A 17,876-nucleotide genomic window follows, 5' to 3' on the forward strand; every position below is an offset into this window, starting at 1 on the left:
AAGACCTGCCCTGTGCCCGGCAGGTGCGCCACGGGCCGAGGACCAGGGCTGAGCAAAGGCCCCGGAAGCCTGGCAACAGCCCGGGATCTGGACCCACTCTGGCTCCAGTGATGCCTCTTCTGCCCTGTAGTTCCGGAACCGCTTCGTGGAGTACGGCGTTCAGTATGTTTTTAGAAAGAAGTGAAATGGAGATACTAGCACCAAATCTGGAAAACAGCCAGTCATCTGAAGAAGCAGTAAACAGCACTACAAGTGAGCTATTCAATTTCTGAAACTTCGTGTTTCCTTTTAATAAGTAAAATACCTTAATGTTTCAAAAACTAATTTAGGGCAATACAAATCACCACATTAACTAATGTTTCAATTTAAAGTTGCTAACTGTCTTTACAAGTTTATCTTGCTTTAAAAAATTAGCTACATATTGTATCCTTTGAGATTTTTCCCGGTAAGTTAATAGTCACTGTTCAAGAACAACTTGTGTTGTTTCCAAGTAAGCCTTTGTTCATCAACAAGACTAGAACATCTTTTAAATAACAACCTCCTGGCTCACAAAGCTGACCGGTTCTGTGTAAGTGAAAACACCAAGGGCTCAGAGGGCAAGCAGGGAGGACAGCGCACGCAGGGAGGACGAGGACTGCAGGAGGCCGGTGCAGGCCTTACCTGGAGGCAGATGGCCACGTTGACCCTACACCCGAACGTGGTGCTCACGGCGCGCGCTGGCAGCCCCAGGTCCTTGAACAGCTTGGAGAAGGACTGTGTGAGCGCGATCCTGGGCCGCTCCTCAGCTACCACCATGCAGGTGCGCACGCAGGACAGGTTCACCCCCTTCGTCTGCAGGCAGGGCGGGCAGGGCAGGGAGGCTAGTCCCAGTGGAGATGCGGATCCCACCTCCCCAGCTGGTCCTGGTTCCTCAGGGTCCTAAGTTTGGATGCACTGGAGGGTGCCCCGCCCCCCACTCCTGGCATCCAGGTGGCTCCCGCCCCTGCACACAGCTCTGGCTCCACCCCAGGCCTCAGGGGACCCTGAGGTGCGCTGCTCAGAGCTAGTATAGGACCTGCCCCCCCTTCCCCGGTACCCCTGCACTCTGGCCCCGGCACCCCTGCCTGGGTCTCACACTCTCCTTTGCTGTGTGGGCTGTGCCGATAAAGGGAGTGACCTCTAGAGGTGTAGGGAAGAGGGCCCATGAAGCCAGTGCGGCTCAACTCCTGGAAAGGGTTTTCTCTGTTTCCATAAACGGCTTGAACAGATCTTGGGAGGTTTTTTTTTTTTTTTTTTAAACGTTCCCAGGGGCCCAGTTTAGAACCAACGCAGGAGCCCCTGGTTTGGGCACTTTGAGATGAAGGAAAGCAGGGTGCAGGGCAGGCCTCAGTGGCAGACAGGGGGGTGCGCTCACCCTGAGGACACCAGTCTGCGCGCCCAGGCCCTTGGTGCACATTTCCATCACGGAGTAGGAGCAGAAGGTGACGCGGGCCTTGTACTGGCTGACGGCTGACAGCCACAGGGACACGTTGCTCTCCAGCTCCAGCGGGGGCACCAGGACTGACTGGTGTCCGGAATAGACGCTGTGAGAGAGAGCACAGGGAGGGTCAGGACAGCAGGACAGCTGCGGCCTCGGCTCTGTGTTAGTCCTCGGCCCATGAGCCTCAGGGATGCCCTGTCCACCTGCGCCAGAAGGGCCTGGGGTGCCCACCTCTCTCCTCCTTCTCTGAGGACACTTCTTTTCTAGCCAGAACAGGACGCAATTGTGCCCTAATGTCAAGTGGGAGTTTCGATAGAAAGTACTGGGGCGGTGGGGGCAGGAGCAGGGGTGATATCCAGGGGTTTAGTCTCCCTCCAAGCACCTCAGAAGGATCCAGGATCACAGTTTGGGTCAGGGTCTGCCGGCTGGAGTCCCTGGCTTTCTTCTTCCAAAGATTTGTCACTACTTCCTAGTATCTGATGAAATTAAGTAGTCTCTTCCCTATTACTAGTAATGATTACTGTTTATATTTAATGAAAAATATATTTTTACTCTTTTACTCAATTTCAGACCCAGCCTCCAATCCTTTTCAACCCCAAACAAACCCACTCATATGTGTATCTTAGGCTCGTGAGTATCAAAAATGAGCACTAAAGCTCCAAAGACTTACAGCAGCAATTCCAGCCTTGCAGGTGGGCATGGCACCTGCACACTCACCTGCACACCACCTGCAGAGACACTACCTGCACTCTCACCCGCACACTCATCTGCACACCACCTGCACAGATACCACCTGCACACTCACCTGCACAGACACCACAGGGCGAAGCCAAGGCCGCAGTAGGGGTCAAGACAGATGGCGATCTGCCTCGAGGGGTACAGCTCACACTGTAGCTTTATGGAGCGGCACAAGGCACTTGTGGCTGCGTGCGACATCTGAAGTACAATGAAAGATCTGGTCAGTGACGTGAGGGGAGAGAGAACAGTGTCCGCCAACCACAGCCGCCAGGCACGTTTATTTCCTTCAAGGGTGGCTGCTCAAATCTACATACAAACCAAATAATACACAGGAAAATGTACACGAAAAATCTTCTAAATGAGATTTCAGAATAATAAAAAAATTGAATGGCGCTCTTGGCTCCTGGTAAGGAGACAGACTCATCAAAGCCACCTGCTCCCAAAGATAGTCGTAAATCTGAGTTTAGATGTTACCACAGAGCATCAAAATATGCACTATTCTCAGGCTAACCTAATTTTGGGGGTTTACTGTGTTAACTACCAGTAAACCCCCAAAATTAGGGAATACTTCAAGGAACAGTATTGTTGCTTCAAGCTGTGGATAAGAGTGAGGGCCTGCATAAACCCACACCCACCATCCTCTCTGCCCACCCCATCAAAGGCTGAAGCAAGTAAGAGCTATGATCACAGGGCTCACCTTCACACCTGCTAATATCCCTGTAGTCGACACGCTGAAATCCAAGTATGCGAGCAGGTCTGGGGACGGTGGCCTGAAAATGCTAGCCACCTTCTTTTTTGGTATGTCATCTGTTGAACCAGAGACACCAGTAATGTTAATGCTACTTTAGGCTCTCATAGGGAGGAAGGAAACAGGATTCATACCTGGGGAGTCTGGGGGAGAGTGAGTGCAGAAGAGAGGGAGGCCTCAAGGCAGCAGGCCACATGGGTACATGGGGAAGTGCATGTAAAAAAAATTTTTTTAATGTTTATTATTAGAGAGAAAGAGAGAGAGAGAGAGAGAGAGGAAGCAGGGGAGGGCCAGAGAGAGAGGGAGACACGGAGTCCGAAGCAGGCTCCAGGCTCTGAGATGTCAGCACAGAGCCCAACGCAGGGCTCCGACCCACAGACCGTGAGATTATGACCTGAGCTGAAGTCGGTCGCCCAAATGACTGAGCCACTCAGGTGCCCCGGAAGTGCATTTTAACCTTCAAGGAAATGTCATGTGGAGCAGACCCACCATGACGGCTTTGAATGTGCGGTGACAGTGGGTGAAGTGGACACAGAGGGAAGACAAGTCATGAGAGCCGTACAGGAAGCCGCTTCATTTAGCAGCGGGAGAGTTCAGAGGTGCAGGGACCTATTGGAGGTCACAGAGCCTGGGGCAGAGCCAGTGTTAACAAGAACTCTGACCGCAGAGACAGCACTAGGGACAGGCCCTCAGGGCTGCCGCGCTTTGCGGTTCCTATGAGACTGTGAGGCAGACACAAATGAGGCAAGGGCTGGGGCCCACCCACCTCGTAGCAAGCTGGTGAAGCAATGTGACTCTCTGGAGCCAGTCTGCTCCTAAACCCGCCCTGGGGCCCCTGGACCAGTCAGCTCCCTGTGCCTATAGACAGGTACTGGGCAGGTTGCCACAGACAACATAGTCCCTGACCTCTTCCCCTGGAGAGCACAGACAGACAGATGCCTGCCAGGTGCAATGGGGAAAGAGGGACTCCTGCCTACTCCACGGCCAGCACCTCAAGTCACTAACAAAGCTTGTGGGTGCTACTAGCTTGGGGTGTCTCCATGGGGAGGGTGACCTCAGGGTCCAAGGCACAGTGGTCCAGGGGTTTACAGCCTTCCTGGTCAGCCCACAAGCAATTCATGGGGCACAGCAGCACTCCCCAATGATGGGGACAAAGGATAGATGTATGTGTGCTGTGGCACATGTGTCCCCACAACCACCGACTGCTGTACAGGCATGAGAGGCACTGAGAGGAGGGGTGGTCCACAGGCACACAGGCTTCATGCAAGGATCTTTGCTCTGGTTCAGAGGCCCCACCGTGAGTGAAACCAGGAGGCAGGCTGCCAGCAACCCAGCGGCAAGGGCACTTTTAGCAGCCTCCTCACCACTGACTTCAGCTGCCCTTACCTAACTCTTACTTTTTGGTAGCAATGATGCAACTCCTACAACAAAGAAAGGAAAGGTGGTGTGTCCTGGCAGGGCCAGCACACAACCAACGGTGCTGAGGACAGGTACCTGTATCTAGAATGGTCGGCCAGGTCCTGACGTCCACGGCAGCCGCTGCATCTTTGGACTTGAGCAGCCGCATGATGGCCTGTGTAGTGAGGACGCAAGCAGACTTGCTGACCTGCAGGGCACAGGGGTTGAAGGCGTGAGTGAGACGCAGGGCCTGGGAGAGATGACACATGAGACCTCTGGTCTACCGGAACAAGGGCCCTCCCATCGGGCCTGCCTGGCCGTCCACCGCGCACAGGTACCTCTACGATCATCTTGACAGTGGGAAGCGTGGTGGCCAGGTTCTGGGGGTGCGGAGGCCGCACGGTGACAGGCACACAGCCGCAGTACAGGCAGCCATAGAAGGCGGCAATGAGGTCCACCCCTGGGAAGACACATGGTGAGAGGGGGTCAGCGCAGGGCGGAGTGTGGCTCACAGCGCCTAGTACCACGGAATGATAAAGCAGGGTTCCTGTCATGTGCTACGTGGATCAAACACAACTTCTCCAAACTAATACGATATTGAGACAGGGAAACTGTCTCAATAAAGGACTCCATAAAAATCTTTTTGCTCCTTTTCCTGATTCTATTCTTGCTAGGATCTGCATCCCTTTACACATGCCTCAGAATGCAAGCAGTGTGTGTCTTCCTTGTGCGGACAAGGAGTTGGTGTATTTCTCCAGAACAGATACACCCAAGGAAGGACCAGGTGAGGATGACCAGAGGAAGCCATCATATATGCATATTCCAGACCAGGGCACAAGACAAGTGGACACCTAGGCCCCCTGGCTCCAAGGGGTAACACCCGGGCTCTCGTCTTTGTTCTAATCAGCTCCTGGATGCCTGAGAGGACTCATGCACTGGACCACCATCCTCAGTAAGATCCCCAGATCCCCAGATCCCGAAAAAGATGGGACTCTCCTTTCCTTTCTGAGTTTCCCAGACACTGTATGTACCTGCATTCTCTCTACATCCTCAATAAATTCTCCTTTCACCTCCTGCCGTTCTGTGTTTGATTTCTATCCTGTGCACAGCCAGGGAACCTCTTGGCTGGTCCTGCATGACCCCCTTGGGGTCCCCAGACCCAGCCTGCCAGCTATCAGTATTTCTTGAACTCAGTGGTGTTAGGGATGTACAGAGAACTATCCTGAAAGGCTGGGGAGGGGATGGGGGTGTGCATGGCACAGAGAAGGTCACTGAGGGCAGGAGGCCTAGGCCCGGAGAGCAGCACCATGCCTGCCATTCCTGTGTGCAGGGGCCAAGCACAAGGTAGGTGCGCAAGAGCAGTAAGGAACCTTTCTGAGGGGCTGCCTAGCTTGGAAAAGGAGGGGGCATGGGAGGCGGAGGGGTCCACCTCTGCCAGCAGAAGGTGATGAGGAGGATGAGGCAGGGTGTCCACCCCCTCCAGGAGGAGAAGGTGGGGAACGCAGGCAGGCGTCTCTGGAGAACTGGGGACACCAACGCTGCACCTCCTCACTGTACATGTGTCCCGGGCCAGGGCACCCCATCCTGCTCTCAACTGCACATCACAACATGCGACCACCAAAATGTTCCTTCAAATTTCTGAATGTTTAAAATTCCTCATATTTGAAATTTAGGGGGAATTATACCATGCTTAAAACCTGTATTTCCATCCTGAACTCAGCCCAACTTGAGATGCACTTCCTGCGCCCCCCACCATGGAGGCCCCTCTAGATGCTACCCCTCAGAGCACACCAGACCCCACTGGTCAGCCTCAGGCTATTTCAATTCCAGAGTCAAAATAAATATGCCACCTTTCACCCAGCTGGTGGGTTTCACTGGATTACAAGTCCCCAGTGCTCCATCAGTACTAATAATGTGACACTGCGGCCAGGGCAGCTCAGCACACCAGCCAGGTCCAGCTGGCCCCCCAGTACCGCCACCACAGGACCATGCATCTGCTCTGTGCCTGTGGGGCAGCCAGGAGGACTGAGTGAAGGGAGAGCAGGTGCTGGCACACAGCAGGCCAGGGCACCTGCATGCACGGTCCCTGCCCTACACAGAACAAGCATATCCTCAAACCCAGCACGCAAGAGAGACATCACCAGGAGCTCATTTCCTTGAGCTCACAAAATTCATGCTGTTCCCATTATGCACATATTTCCTCCCATCCCTGGAATCACCAGGTGAACAGGTGGGCAGAATCCAGTCCCAGCAGCACCCCATTCTTCTGGAGTGTCCAGAGAGCATGGGTTCTTAATCCCTTGGCTCTCACATCCCTTTGAAAATTGGAAGAAAGTCTTGGACTCCCCCTTCACTCCCAAGAAATACACAACACACGCGCCTGTGGCATTTGCAAGATATCTGTGCCCAAGGGAGGTTCTGGGCCTTCCAGCAGGGACCACAGCTTAGCCCTCCAGCTATTAAACTCTCCACCGGCCCGGTTAAGTTCATAAAATGTAAATTTAGGGGTGCCTGGGTGCCTCAGTCTTAAGCATCAGCTCAGGTCATGGATCTCACAGCTCATGGGTTCGAGCCCTGCATAGGGCTCTGTGCTGACAGCTCAGAGCTGGGGAGCCTGCTTTGGATTCTGTGTCTCCCTCTCTCTGCCTCCACCCCTGCCCCCGCTCCCCCACTTGTGATCTGTCTCTCTCGCTCTGTCTCTCAAAGATAAATAAACATTAAAAAAAATTTTTTTTAATCAAAAAAATAAAATGTAAATTTAGACCTTCAGCATGCATTTTCTTTTTTGTTGTTAAAAACAGCTTATGGGGAAGCCTGGGTGGCTCGGTTGGTTAAATGACTGACTCTTGATTTAGGCTCAGGTCATGATCTCACAGTTTGTGAGTTCAAGCTGTGCTGATACAGCAGAGCCTGCTTGGGATTCTCTCTCCCTCTCTAAAATAAATAAACTAAAGAAAAAAAAAAAAAAAAGAAAGTTTTAAGGTGTTCTGCAGTTACTTTAGCCCCAGCCTTTCCTGTGTGAGCACTCCTCAAGCTTTGCAGCTCCCACCTGACCCCGGGGGGCATGGCCCTACCACAGTAGAGGGTGTGGTGTAGACAGCTCTGGCAGGGGAGAGCACCAGCTTGCCTTACACTGACATGCTGTACGATATCTGGCATTGACCTGGAAGCCAGGGTAGTTCAAGAGTGGGGACTGCAGTCGCCCTGGGGAAAAGCACCCTACACTCCAGAGAATGAAAAGCAGAGGCAGACTTTGAGGCCCGTGGGTTTAGGAGCATTCAAGTTAGCACATCCCTGTGCCAGGAGAGACCAGGCTGCCACCCAACCCCATCCCAGGGATGAGGGAGCATAAGGCAGGCGGACCCCCCAGACCAACCCCAGCTAAGATAGGTATGACATTCCTCAGCTCTCCTGGCTGCCCAAGGGCAAAGGAAAGGGGAAAAACAATGGTTAGCTGATAGAGATCCCAGTCATGCAGGACAGGAGTCTCCAACAGTTTACAAATATCTTCGTAAATTACAAGAAAAAGGCAATCTTATTAACAGCCTAATCTCCAGAAACCTGTAGACTCAGTTTCCTGGAGCCCCAGCATCACCCCTCCACAGTGATGTGGGGAACAAAGGAAAGAAGGAAATGGCAGGTAACATTAAATTTCCACATTACCTGCAGCCCATTGACAAACACTTGTGGCAAATACAGAGTATAGTTTCTCCAGGAACCCCTTGCTGTCCTAATGTTAATGTCTTACTAGAGGAAAACCTCCTTAGCTTGACAACAGGGAGGCCTCAGGTATCTTAGGAGTCCTCATTAGCACATCAAAGTCCCTCTGGAGGGCTCCCTTTCGACTTTACCAACTCCATAGTGTGTAATCAGTCACTCCTCACAAGCCCGGTGCGCTCTTCCTGCCCCCGGGGTCCTGTCCCCGTGCTTTAATAAAAATCACCTTTTTGCACCAAAGACTTCTCAAGAATTTTTTCTTGGCCTTTGGCTCCAGATCCCACCCCTCACCATCACTCCAAAACCTCATCAGAACGAGGGTAAGAAAAGAGAGGCTGCATTTGTAACGGCCACTCCTGACAGCACGGACACAAAGCAGCAACAAGGGGCAGGGGAAGGCAGAAAAGCAGGTGCAAACCTTGTAAACTGTTTTCAGAATTCATTTTGATGGTTACAGTATTTGTGCAGTTATTCTGGGAGCCCTGCATGTGATGCAGGGCTACATAGCTGAGTAATTATGGGATATCTGAACTCTATCATCTCCCTGTTCTGAAGAAGCAGGAGTCTTGGTATGGAAAAAAGGAGATACGCGGTAGGTGAGGTCTGGTAAAGTCCTATGATCCTGGATTTGAATGGGATGTAACACTATGAACTCAGAAGGCAGTGCCTCTCTAAAGATACACTTATTTAGGGGCTCCTGGGTGGCTCAGTCGGTAGGGTGGCCAACTACAGCTCAGGTCATGATCTCGCGGTCTGTTGAGTTCGAGCCCTGAGTCGGGCTCTGTGCTGACAGCTCAGAGCCTGGAGCTGAAAGGGCGGGCCTACGCCGGCCAACTCCATCTTGTTCTGTGTCCTTCACCTTGACCACGCCTCCTCCCCTTGAGTAACCTCCCGCTCACCTGCCTAACAGGACTCGGACCCTTCCCCAGCCAATCGGCTGAGGCCACAGCCATTACCTCACCAACTGCCCCTAGGCCCCAATAAAACCTTTGTCCTCTTGAAACTCGCTCTCTCTCCCCGGTATCTCACCGCTGCGTCGGTGCAGGTAGGGGATTGAGCTCGAGCTAGCTCGAATAAAGGCTCTTTTGCTTTTACATCGGACTCGGCTCCCTAGTGGTCTTTGGGGATCACGAATTCTGGGCATAACAGAGCCTGCTTCCGATTCTGTGTCTCCCTCTCTCTCTGCCCCTTCCCTGCTTGCTCTCTCTCTCTCTCAAAAATAATAAACATAAAAAAAATTTTTTAAATAAAAAAAAATACATTTATTTATAACTCCCAGTTCTGCTCACTGAAAGAGCCAACAAACAGCAGCCAATCCAGGAGAAACCAGTGTCCCTCATGCCCAGATTTTGTTCTGGGAACATGGGGAGGGGCCAGGGGGGCTCCGTGGAGAAATGGCTGATCTTAGGTCTGGGGTAGGATGGGCACTAGGGGGACTTGGAGCACCTTGTCACAATAAACCCGAGGAAGCAGTAAGGGACTAGTGGCCAAGTGCTAAGCCAGCCAGAACAGGCTCCTATTGGCCAAACATGGCAGAACCTGAACTTTGATAAGGAAAGTAACTACAAAGGATAAAACCCAACAAATAAGTTTAAGCCCGTGAGTTCATATTGATATGTATATATTTTTAAATTCATTGCTGGGTCACCTTTGGAGTGTGACAGGAAACAAAATTCATTTCATAAAGAACCAACATGTATGAATTCTACCACGGGGTAGCCAAATACCAGATGAAGGGGGAGGTTTCTGTGTGTTAGTTCTATGGCCAATAAATGGAAAAGAAATGAAAGAATTAGAGTATCACGGTTTTGTGACCCCTAAAGGATTAATGAATGTCAAACACCGAAGCATCAGTCAGTGGCTGCTAATGCCACCAGCGGAGACACAAGCCAGCATGGGCTTCCGGTGAGATCATGCAGGAGCACTTGGTCTTGGCAGAGACACTGGACCAGAGTCTGACCCAGGGCTGGGATCTAGCTGCCAGCCTGCAGGAAACACGGGGCCAAGAACACGCTGCTCTGTAGCATCTGGGCCGTGGGGCCTCTGTAGGTAGGGTCAGACCAGGTCTTCGGTAGATAAATTGTAAAGAGAGGGAAATGGAGAGCCTGTGGATTAAAAGAGACTTTATCAAAGGAAACTGGGAGACCAAGCTGACATGTAGGGTGCTCTCGTCTGTGTGCTCACACCCTAGGGAGCCGGAAGCGGTGACGGCAGAGGTCAGGGGCACAGGCTGCTCCCGGGAGAGTGGAGGAGGTCGTGCTCAGGACAGGGAATGCTAGGGACCGGGCACCTGGCCAACCTGCTGGAGGTTATGAGGGTGTCTGCTCCATAATAACAAAGTGTCCCAGGGAACGCAGAGCTGAGGGAGGTGGCGTGTGCACAGGGCATTCAGGTGTGCTTACCTGGGGGGTAGACTAAAGCCACATGGTCCCCGACGCTCAGTCGTGCCTTCTCCATCAGGGCGGCGGCAACCCTTTCAGCCCTTTTGTGCAGCTGGACGCAGGTTGCAGTGCTGGTGACGGTGCCCTAGGAACGCAGTCCCTGGCTGAGTGGAGCTGGTGGGGCAGGGCGTGTGCTCACACTGCACACACCCTGTCCCCGGAACCCTGTGGTTAGGGGCCGGGACCACTGCCAGTCCCACAGACACATCCATTGTCTTTCCCCGTCATCTGTGGAGTTCCTGCAGAACTGCCAAAGGTGGCTCTTTGGCCATCAGTGAAGGGACGGGCCACGAGCATCTCAGGAGAGCGTGGAGCAGTGGGGGCTGCTTCTTGTCCAGGACAGAGACACGGCCATTAAAGAAAACTCTTTTGGCTTTTTTGATAAAATATCTTAAATATAACAACATTATAAAGAATAAAGCCATAAATGTCTAAGTTCTCAATGCCTAAGAATATTCTGCCTCATTGTTTAAATTTCTCTTTTTTAAAATAAGCCATCACCACTCTGCATACCACCCTCAATTCATCCTCTCCCTGCCCAGAAACAACCATCACCCTGGATACATATGCACACAGTAATCACATTAAATGAACAGACATCCATAAGCTGCACGGTTGTGCATGTCAAAGCTCCTGTCCTCCAGGTCAGCGGGCCTGCGCCGCGGTGGGTGCCTGGCCGGATGCACAGCTGCCCCGGCCACATGGGCTCCTCGTTCACGTCACGTCTCTGCCGAGGACAGCCGGGCTGCAGACCAGCTCCCGGCAAATGTTTCCTTCGCTCGGCCGACCAGAGTCGGGCCGGCCTCACAGCTTGTTTTGTCCTTCTTAAGAAAAGTAACAGGGCAGCTCGGTCTAAACATAATGCCCCAGAACAGACCGGCCCCTGGGAGTGGGAACCCCTCGCTTCTCCTCGACTGGTGCTTCCACTGCACAGGCCAATGTGCGTGTATGCAGAGCCAGGCACGCAGGCCCTTGAGGCTTCGCGAAGGGGAGCTAGGCTTGTTTCTCCCATCCCAGCCAAGGTGCAGGATGTCAGCGCCAGGCAGATACTGGGAGCCCAGATGTCCAGAGCCCGCCAGTCCCCTTGGACGACCACCTGTACAGCCACAGGCCTGCTGCTGGGTCAAAAGCCAGCACGTCCTCAGGGACCTAAGGGCAATTCAAACCCGAAGAAGGCTGACAAACCAAAAGAAATGCAGTTTTACTAGTGACCTTGAGAAAAGTCTAGAATGGATTTGGAGAAGGCCAGGGCTAGTCTTCTGCTGGCTCCTCCTGAGCTCTCCCTTGGCTTTAAAGACGGCCAACGCCTCCACACAGATGCCTGGCGAGCTCCTCTGTGGGGCCCCCACCCTGGGGCCCTCCTCCTCCCTTGAGAAGGACTCCCTGCGCTCAGGTGCTCAGACCACACACACCGTGTGAGGGCACGTCTCTCCTCCTCCTCTGAGCTGCCACCTCATGTCTGGGCCCGGCCCCCGCCAATAACTGTCAGCCACAAAATAAATGTTAGCACTCTTCTAGATCCACAGTTACACAGGACGAGGAATATAAAGTCTTTCTTACGGACCGGTTTTCCAGCAGGGAAGACTCACTTCAAGCGTCCCGAGAGCAGGTGCCCTTTTCCTCCTAACACCGTGTAACTCGGCAGGTATCAATAAATATGTTTCGAATGAAGGGACAGTGGGCAGCAACAAGCAGAAACAAAAGCTGGACCAGCATTTTTCTAAGAGCACAGTGACCTTCCCTGTACTATGTCAAAGTGCACATGTTCTTACATCTTGTGTGATGCATCTGAGACAGGATTTTTACTGTTATTTAACTTGTCATGTTTCTCTATTTTGCCTACTGGCCCAACCATTGGATGTGAGAGTTACAGCCCCTCCTTTCTATCCTAAGAACTCCAGGTACAGTGTAATCACATCAAAAGGTGCCCAAAATCCTGACAGTGAATTTCTGAATCTATACCAGGATCAGGGCAGTAAGCAGCATTTGCCATGTCAAATCTATAAACAAAAGTCTAAATTCCTAATTTTTACAAAATAAACATTTCCTTTTAACTCATTTACAAGCATACTGTTTGTTTTTTTTATAAGCATACTGTTCTTAATTGGGAAAGGAGCTAATGAGAATTTTCCTGTTAAATATAAGACGGACGGAAACGTTACTGCGTGAATTATGTGACAGCTGAGTGCTCCACAAAGAACACGGCAGGCAGAGTGGATGGCCTGGCAACAACACCCTGTTCTCCGGGCAGGGACTCTGGGGACAGAGCACCGGGAGCCGGGGAGGGATGGGCACAGGCGGCCTACCTTGGCATTGAGCAGCAGGAACAGCGGGTGGTCGGGGGTGGTGTGCGCCCGCCACTGCAGCACATCCGGCAGGAACAGGAACTGTGTAGAGAGGCCCATCAGTCCACGGCCTTGCCGGGGAGGCGCCTGCCTCGCTTTCCCAGGCACTGGCCACTTGCTGTTACCTTTCTCGCCTGGTCACTGTCCTCCAGGTGAGCCAGCTCCCTCCCTGAGGCCTGGGCGATTCTCTTCCCAGCAACCAGGTTCCCCACGATCATGGAGGCCGGTCCAACCTCTAGGAAACAGGGGCGGAGACCCTGAATGAGAAGGCATGGCTCTGGGTACAGAACTGCCATGTGACTGTACATTTCACTCTTCACTAACATACAGACGCTCAGGAAACCAGCCACAAGGTTTATGGTAAGTGATGAAGAGAATCTCTCAAATACAAGCAACACCAGACTGAGAAATTTACCAAACGGCATATACCTGGGGGTAGAAGATTTGACCTCAGCCATAACAGAACATTTTAATAGACTTCATTGTTTTACTGCATTTTACATATAAAACAGGACATTAAATCTTTCTTAGTAAGTGTATTTATTTAATGATATTTTATTTGTTCAATAATCAATAAAAGTTATTATTAGCATTTACTAAAACTTTACATAACCAACGGAACAAAAATAACAGTCAAAGCAGGCTTTAAAATTAGTTTTTACATGTGTGAAATCAGGGAGTAGACAGTGGCCATTTGGGTCTCACCGGCCACGGGGCACAGCACCTGTCCCCTGGCACCCGCAGCCTTGGCACAGCTGGCCGCCCCCCCAGCACTGCAGAGGGTCCTTAGATTCCTGAGCTCCAAGACTGCTCTTGGGCGTCATTTCTACTCCCGAAGAGTCACAGCCTCACCTTCCAAGCCTAAGACGCCATGCCTGAATTTAGTCACTCCGACGGGTTCCAAGAGACACGTGAAAACCACCACACCACACAGGTGACGTGATGACGTTTGCTCATCTGTGCCTTGGGTCCAGGGAGGCAGGAGGTGGAGACGGACCTGATGTGCCATTCACTATGGCTCTTAACCTCAGCCCCAGAGACGTAGGGCCCAAGAGGGCTGCACCATTTAACCACAGGTATGGCAGCCACCGACATTAAGACTGATCAGACAAGTATTGTCATGCACGACTAACCTGGTTGTTTCTGGCGAGGTTTGGGGAGGTTGGTGACACAGGTGTGAGGGCACATTAGTACATTACACGGGTGCAGCATCCCCTCCAGAAACCGCTGCTTGGTTTCAGAAATATGAATCCCTCCAAGGGGAGCCTTGGGCAAGGTGTTGGCAGGAACCAGGGCCAGACAGTACACGCCCACCTGGTGGATGCTGTCGATGGCCTGGAAGGCGATAGTAACACGAGTTAGGAGACGCTGTGTTTGAGACCTGGCACACATACTGACACGCTGACCCACTCAACACTGGCAAGAAGCCGGAAGGCTTATGAGATGGGTGAGAACATGCAAATCCAAAGGTCAAAGAGGCAGTGACCTCTGAGACATTCTGTTCAACGAGAAGACACGGAAAGACGGAAAGATGTGTGTACATTTCCTACAGTGTAACACACATATACATACACATATACATAAATCTGGAACTGCTTATGTTAAAGAAAGGAAAGTTAGAGAAGCTGTGGGGGGCAGAAGCAGACTTCTCTGAATATCCCTGGCGTTCAGATCTGACTTCGGAGCCATGTATATTTTACTTACAAAAACCTTGAAATTTTAAAAAGCATTCCCCAGTGACTGAAAGTAAGATAAAACAAATGAACTTAGCCGCACTGGAATCAGATTGGTAGCAAAGGCCCATAGAGAGAGTGTATTTATTTAAACATGGTAATTTGATTAGTACCCGCCCCCTGCCCGTGAGATACGTCCTGTGGGCAAAAAGAATTGCAAATGGTAAGCTGCTCTTGGAGATCTCACGTTTTAGAGGTAGTGTGGAGACTAGGATTTTGAGACTGCAGTGCATAGTGTGGCCTGAGGCACGTGAGTGACTGCTGGGAGCTGTGGATGTCTGCAGTCTTTCAGTGTGGCAGAGAGGAGATCCATGGCTTATGTAAAAACCTTGTGGTACGGAATCTGGCTTGGAACTTGCAGCATGAATTCATGATGGAGGCATCATTTCCTACTCTGTCCACTGAAAAAAGCCCAGAAACAGTGACTGAGCAGCAACATCAAGTGCCCCGATGGTGGTACCCAATTCCATTTGCCCTAGGAAGTAGCAGGGTCCCTAGAGTCCCCACCGTGACACGTCGAGGACACAAAACACACTGCCTTCCCCCAGCCTCTGAGCTTCCTCGTCTCTGCTCTGGCCTCAGAGAATCCCAGGGGAATGTCAGAAGGATTCAAGAGCCAACCTGAGGGGCTCCCACTGGCCACTGAAAAATAAAAAAAACTATAATGGATTGAAACGCATACAGTATGTTTAAATCCACTAGTTCCTAACGAAAAGATAAACAAAACTCAGTGGTCACTTTTAGAGGATTCTAAGAAAGCATCTCACTACTCTGAAATCACTCCTTGATCTTGTTTTCCTATACAGCCCACCACCAGGCCCCCAGGTGACCGAGGAGGACATGCACTCTCCAAAGAAGAAACTTCTAAGGCTGCTTGGGTAATGATGAGAAAGTAGCACCACTGTGAAGTCCTAGCAGATCAGTGACTACAGGAGCGCTAAACATCACATGCCACCTTCTATGAAGAATTTTTGCCAGAAAACTGAACCTGAGTCTGATCAATCCTCTGGATCTAACCACAATGTGCAGGACTACAGGGGACAGATGACTGTATTAAATAACACCACAGAGGGATAATTGCCAGAATTCAGGCTAAACAAGCATACTGGACAAAGAACTTGGTTTTGTCCATAAACTAATCACAAGAAAAATATGATAGAGAAAGAATCTATAGATTAAAAAAGACCACCAAGTATAACTTTTCACCTCATTTTGATCCTGAGTCTAACAAACAAGTTAAAACATTAAATAATCAGGGAAGTCTGAATCGTGACTAGATATTTAATGACAACAAGAGATTACTGTTATGATAAAAACACAGCAGGTATAGAGGGAACGTACCTCCCTAAGAAAGGCCATATTTGACAAGCCCACAGCCAACCTCATTTCAATGGGGAAAAGCTGGAAGGTTTCCCTTTATGGTCAGGAACAAGACAGGGATGCCCACTCTCACCACTTCTATTCAACATGTATGGGAAGTCTTAGCTACAGCAATCAGGAAAGAAAAAGAAATAAAAGACATCCAAATAGCAAAACTGCAACTATTTACAGATGGCATGGTCTTATATATAGAAAACCCTTAAGACTCCACCAAAAACTGTTAGAACTGATAAACACATTCAGTAAAGTCGCAGGGAACATCTGTTGTGTCTCTATACACCAATGAACTATCAGAAGGAGAAATTAAGAAACCAATTCCATTTACAATTGCACCAAAAATAATAAAATACCTAAGAATAAATTTAAATGAGGAGGTGAAAAACCTATACACTGAAAAACTGACATAGATTAAAGAAACTGAAGACATAAAAAATAGACAGATACTCCATGCTCATGGATCAGAGGAATCAGTATCGTTAAACTGTCCACTCTTACCCAAAGCAATCCACAGATTCAGTGCAGTCCCTATGAAGATTCCAACAGCATTTTTCACAGAACTAGAAGAAAGCCTAAAATCTGTATGGAACCAAAAAAGACCCCAAATACCCAAAGCAATCCTGAGGAAGAACAAAGCTGGAGACATCACCCTTTGTGATTCTGAACTATATTACCAAGCTACAGTAGCCAAAATAGTATGGAACTAGCATCAAAACAGACATACAGGGCACCTGGGTGGCTCAGTCGTTTAAGTGTCTGACTCTTGATTTAGCTCAGGTCGTGATCTCATGGTTCATGAGTCTGAGCCCGGCACTGAGCTCTGCACTGATGGCATGGAGCCTACTTGGGATTCTGTCTCTCCTCCTCTCTACCCCTCCCCTGCTTGTGTACGTGCACTCTCTCTCTCTCAAAATAAGTAAACTTAAAAACAAAAGACATACAGATTGATGGAATTAGAATAGAGAACCCAGAAATAAACCCATGCATACACAATTAATTTACGACACAGGAGGCAAAAATATACAATGGGGAAGGGATGGTCTTCAATAAACGGTTCTGGGGAAACCGGGCAGTCACATGAGAAATAATGAAACTGGACCCTTTTCTCACACCACCCACAAAAATAAAATCAAAACTGGTTAAAGAGTTGAACGTAAGACCTGAAACCATGAAACCCCTAGAAGAAAACACAGGTGATGAGCTCCTTGACATCAGTCTTGGCGATGATTTTATGGATATGATGCCAGAAGCAAGAGCAACATAAGTAAGTGGGATCGTTTCAAAGGAAAAAGCTTCTGCTCAGTGAAGGAAACCATCAACAGAGTGAAAAGACAACCTACTGAATCAGAGAAAATATTTGCAAACCATATATCTGATAAGAGGTTAAGTTCCAAAATCTATCAAAGATTCCTACAACTCAATAGCACAAACAATCCAGTTAAAAAATTGGCAAAGGATCTAAATAGGCATTTCTCCAAAGAAGACATACATATGCTCAACAGGTACATGGAAAGGTGCTCAGCATCATTAGTCATCAGGAAAATGCAGATTTTAAAAAATGAGATATCACCTCATTCCTGTTAGAATGGCTACTATCAAAAAGACAAGAAATAACAAGTGTTGGTGAGGATGTGCAGAAAAGGGAACCTTCATGCACTGTTTAGTGGAAATGTAAATTAGTTCAGCCACTATGGAAAACAGTATGGATATTCTTCAAAAATTTAAAGTAGATCTACCATACGATCCAGCAATTGCACTACTGGGTATTTACCCAAAGAAAACAAAAACTCTAATTCAAAAAGATAAATGCACTCCTATGTTTACTGCAGCAGAATTTACAAAAGCTAAGATATGGAAGCAACCCAAGTGTCCATGGACGGATGAATGGATAAAGAAGCTGTGGTGTGTGCGTGTATACAC

At 49.9% G+C, this 17,876-nt stretch overlaps 1 protein-coding gene across 8 annotated transcripts in view; it reads right to left on the reverse strand.

Moving 5' to 3' along the window:
* DIP2A (disco interacting protein 2 homolog A) overlaps nt 1-17,876 on the reverse strand; it is a 117,594-nt gene that overhangs the window by 8,975 nt on the left and 90,743 nt on the right. For all 8 annotated transcript variants that reach the window (XM_027041341.2, XM_027041340.2, XM_027041337.2 and 5 more), the window contains 10 exons: nt 13,980-14,181; nt 12,972-13,081; nt 12,808-12,888; nt 10,463-10,586; nt 4,682-4,803; nt 4,440-4,551; nt 2,895-3,004; nt 2,265-2,395; nt 1,394-1,562; nt 661-831 (listed from right to left, as the gene is read on the reverse strand). In XM_027041341.2, the coding sequence (XP_026897142.1) occupies nt 661-831; nt 1,394-1,562; nt 2,265-2,395; nt 2,895-3,004; nt 4,440-4,551; nt 4,682-4,803; nt 10,463-10,586; nt 12,808-12,888; nt 12,972-13,081; nt 13,980-14,181 (1,332 nt within the window). The remainder of the gene's footprint in view (nt 1-660; nt 832-1,393; nt 1,563-2,264; nt 2,396-2,894; nt 3,005-4,439; nt 4,552-4,681; nt 4,804-10,462; nt 10,587-12,807; nt 12,889-12,971; nt 13,082-13,979; nt 14,182-17,876) is intronic.

This window comes from Acinonyx jubatus, chromosome C2, assembly GCF_027475565.1.
Source record: "Acinonyx jubatus isolate Ajub_Pintada_27869175 chromosome C2, VMU_Ajub_asm_v1.0, whole genome shotgun sequence".
Taxonomy (NCBI): domain Eukaryota; kingdom Metazoa; phylum Chordata; class Mammalia; order Carnivora; family Felidae; genus Acinonyx; species Acinonyx jubatus.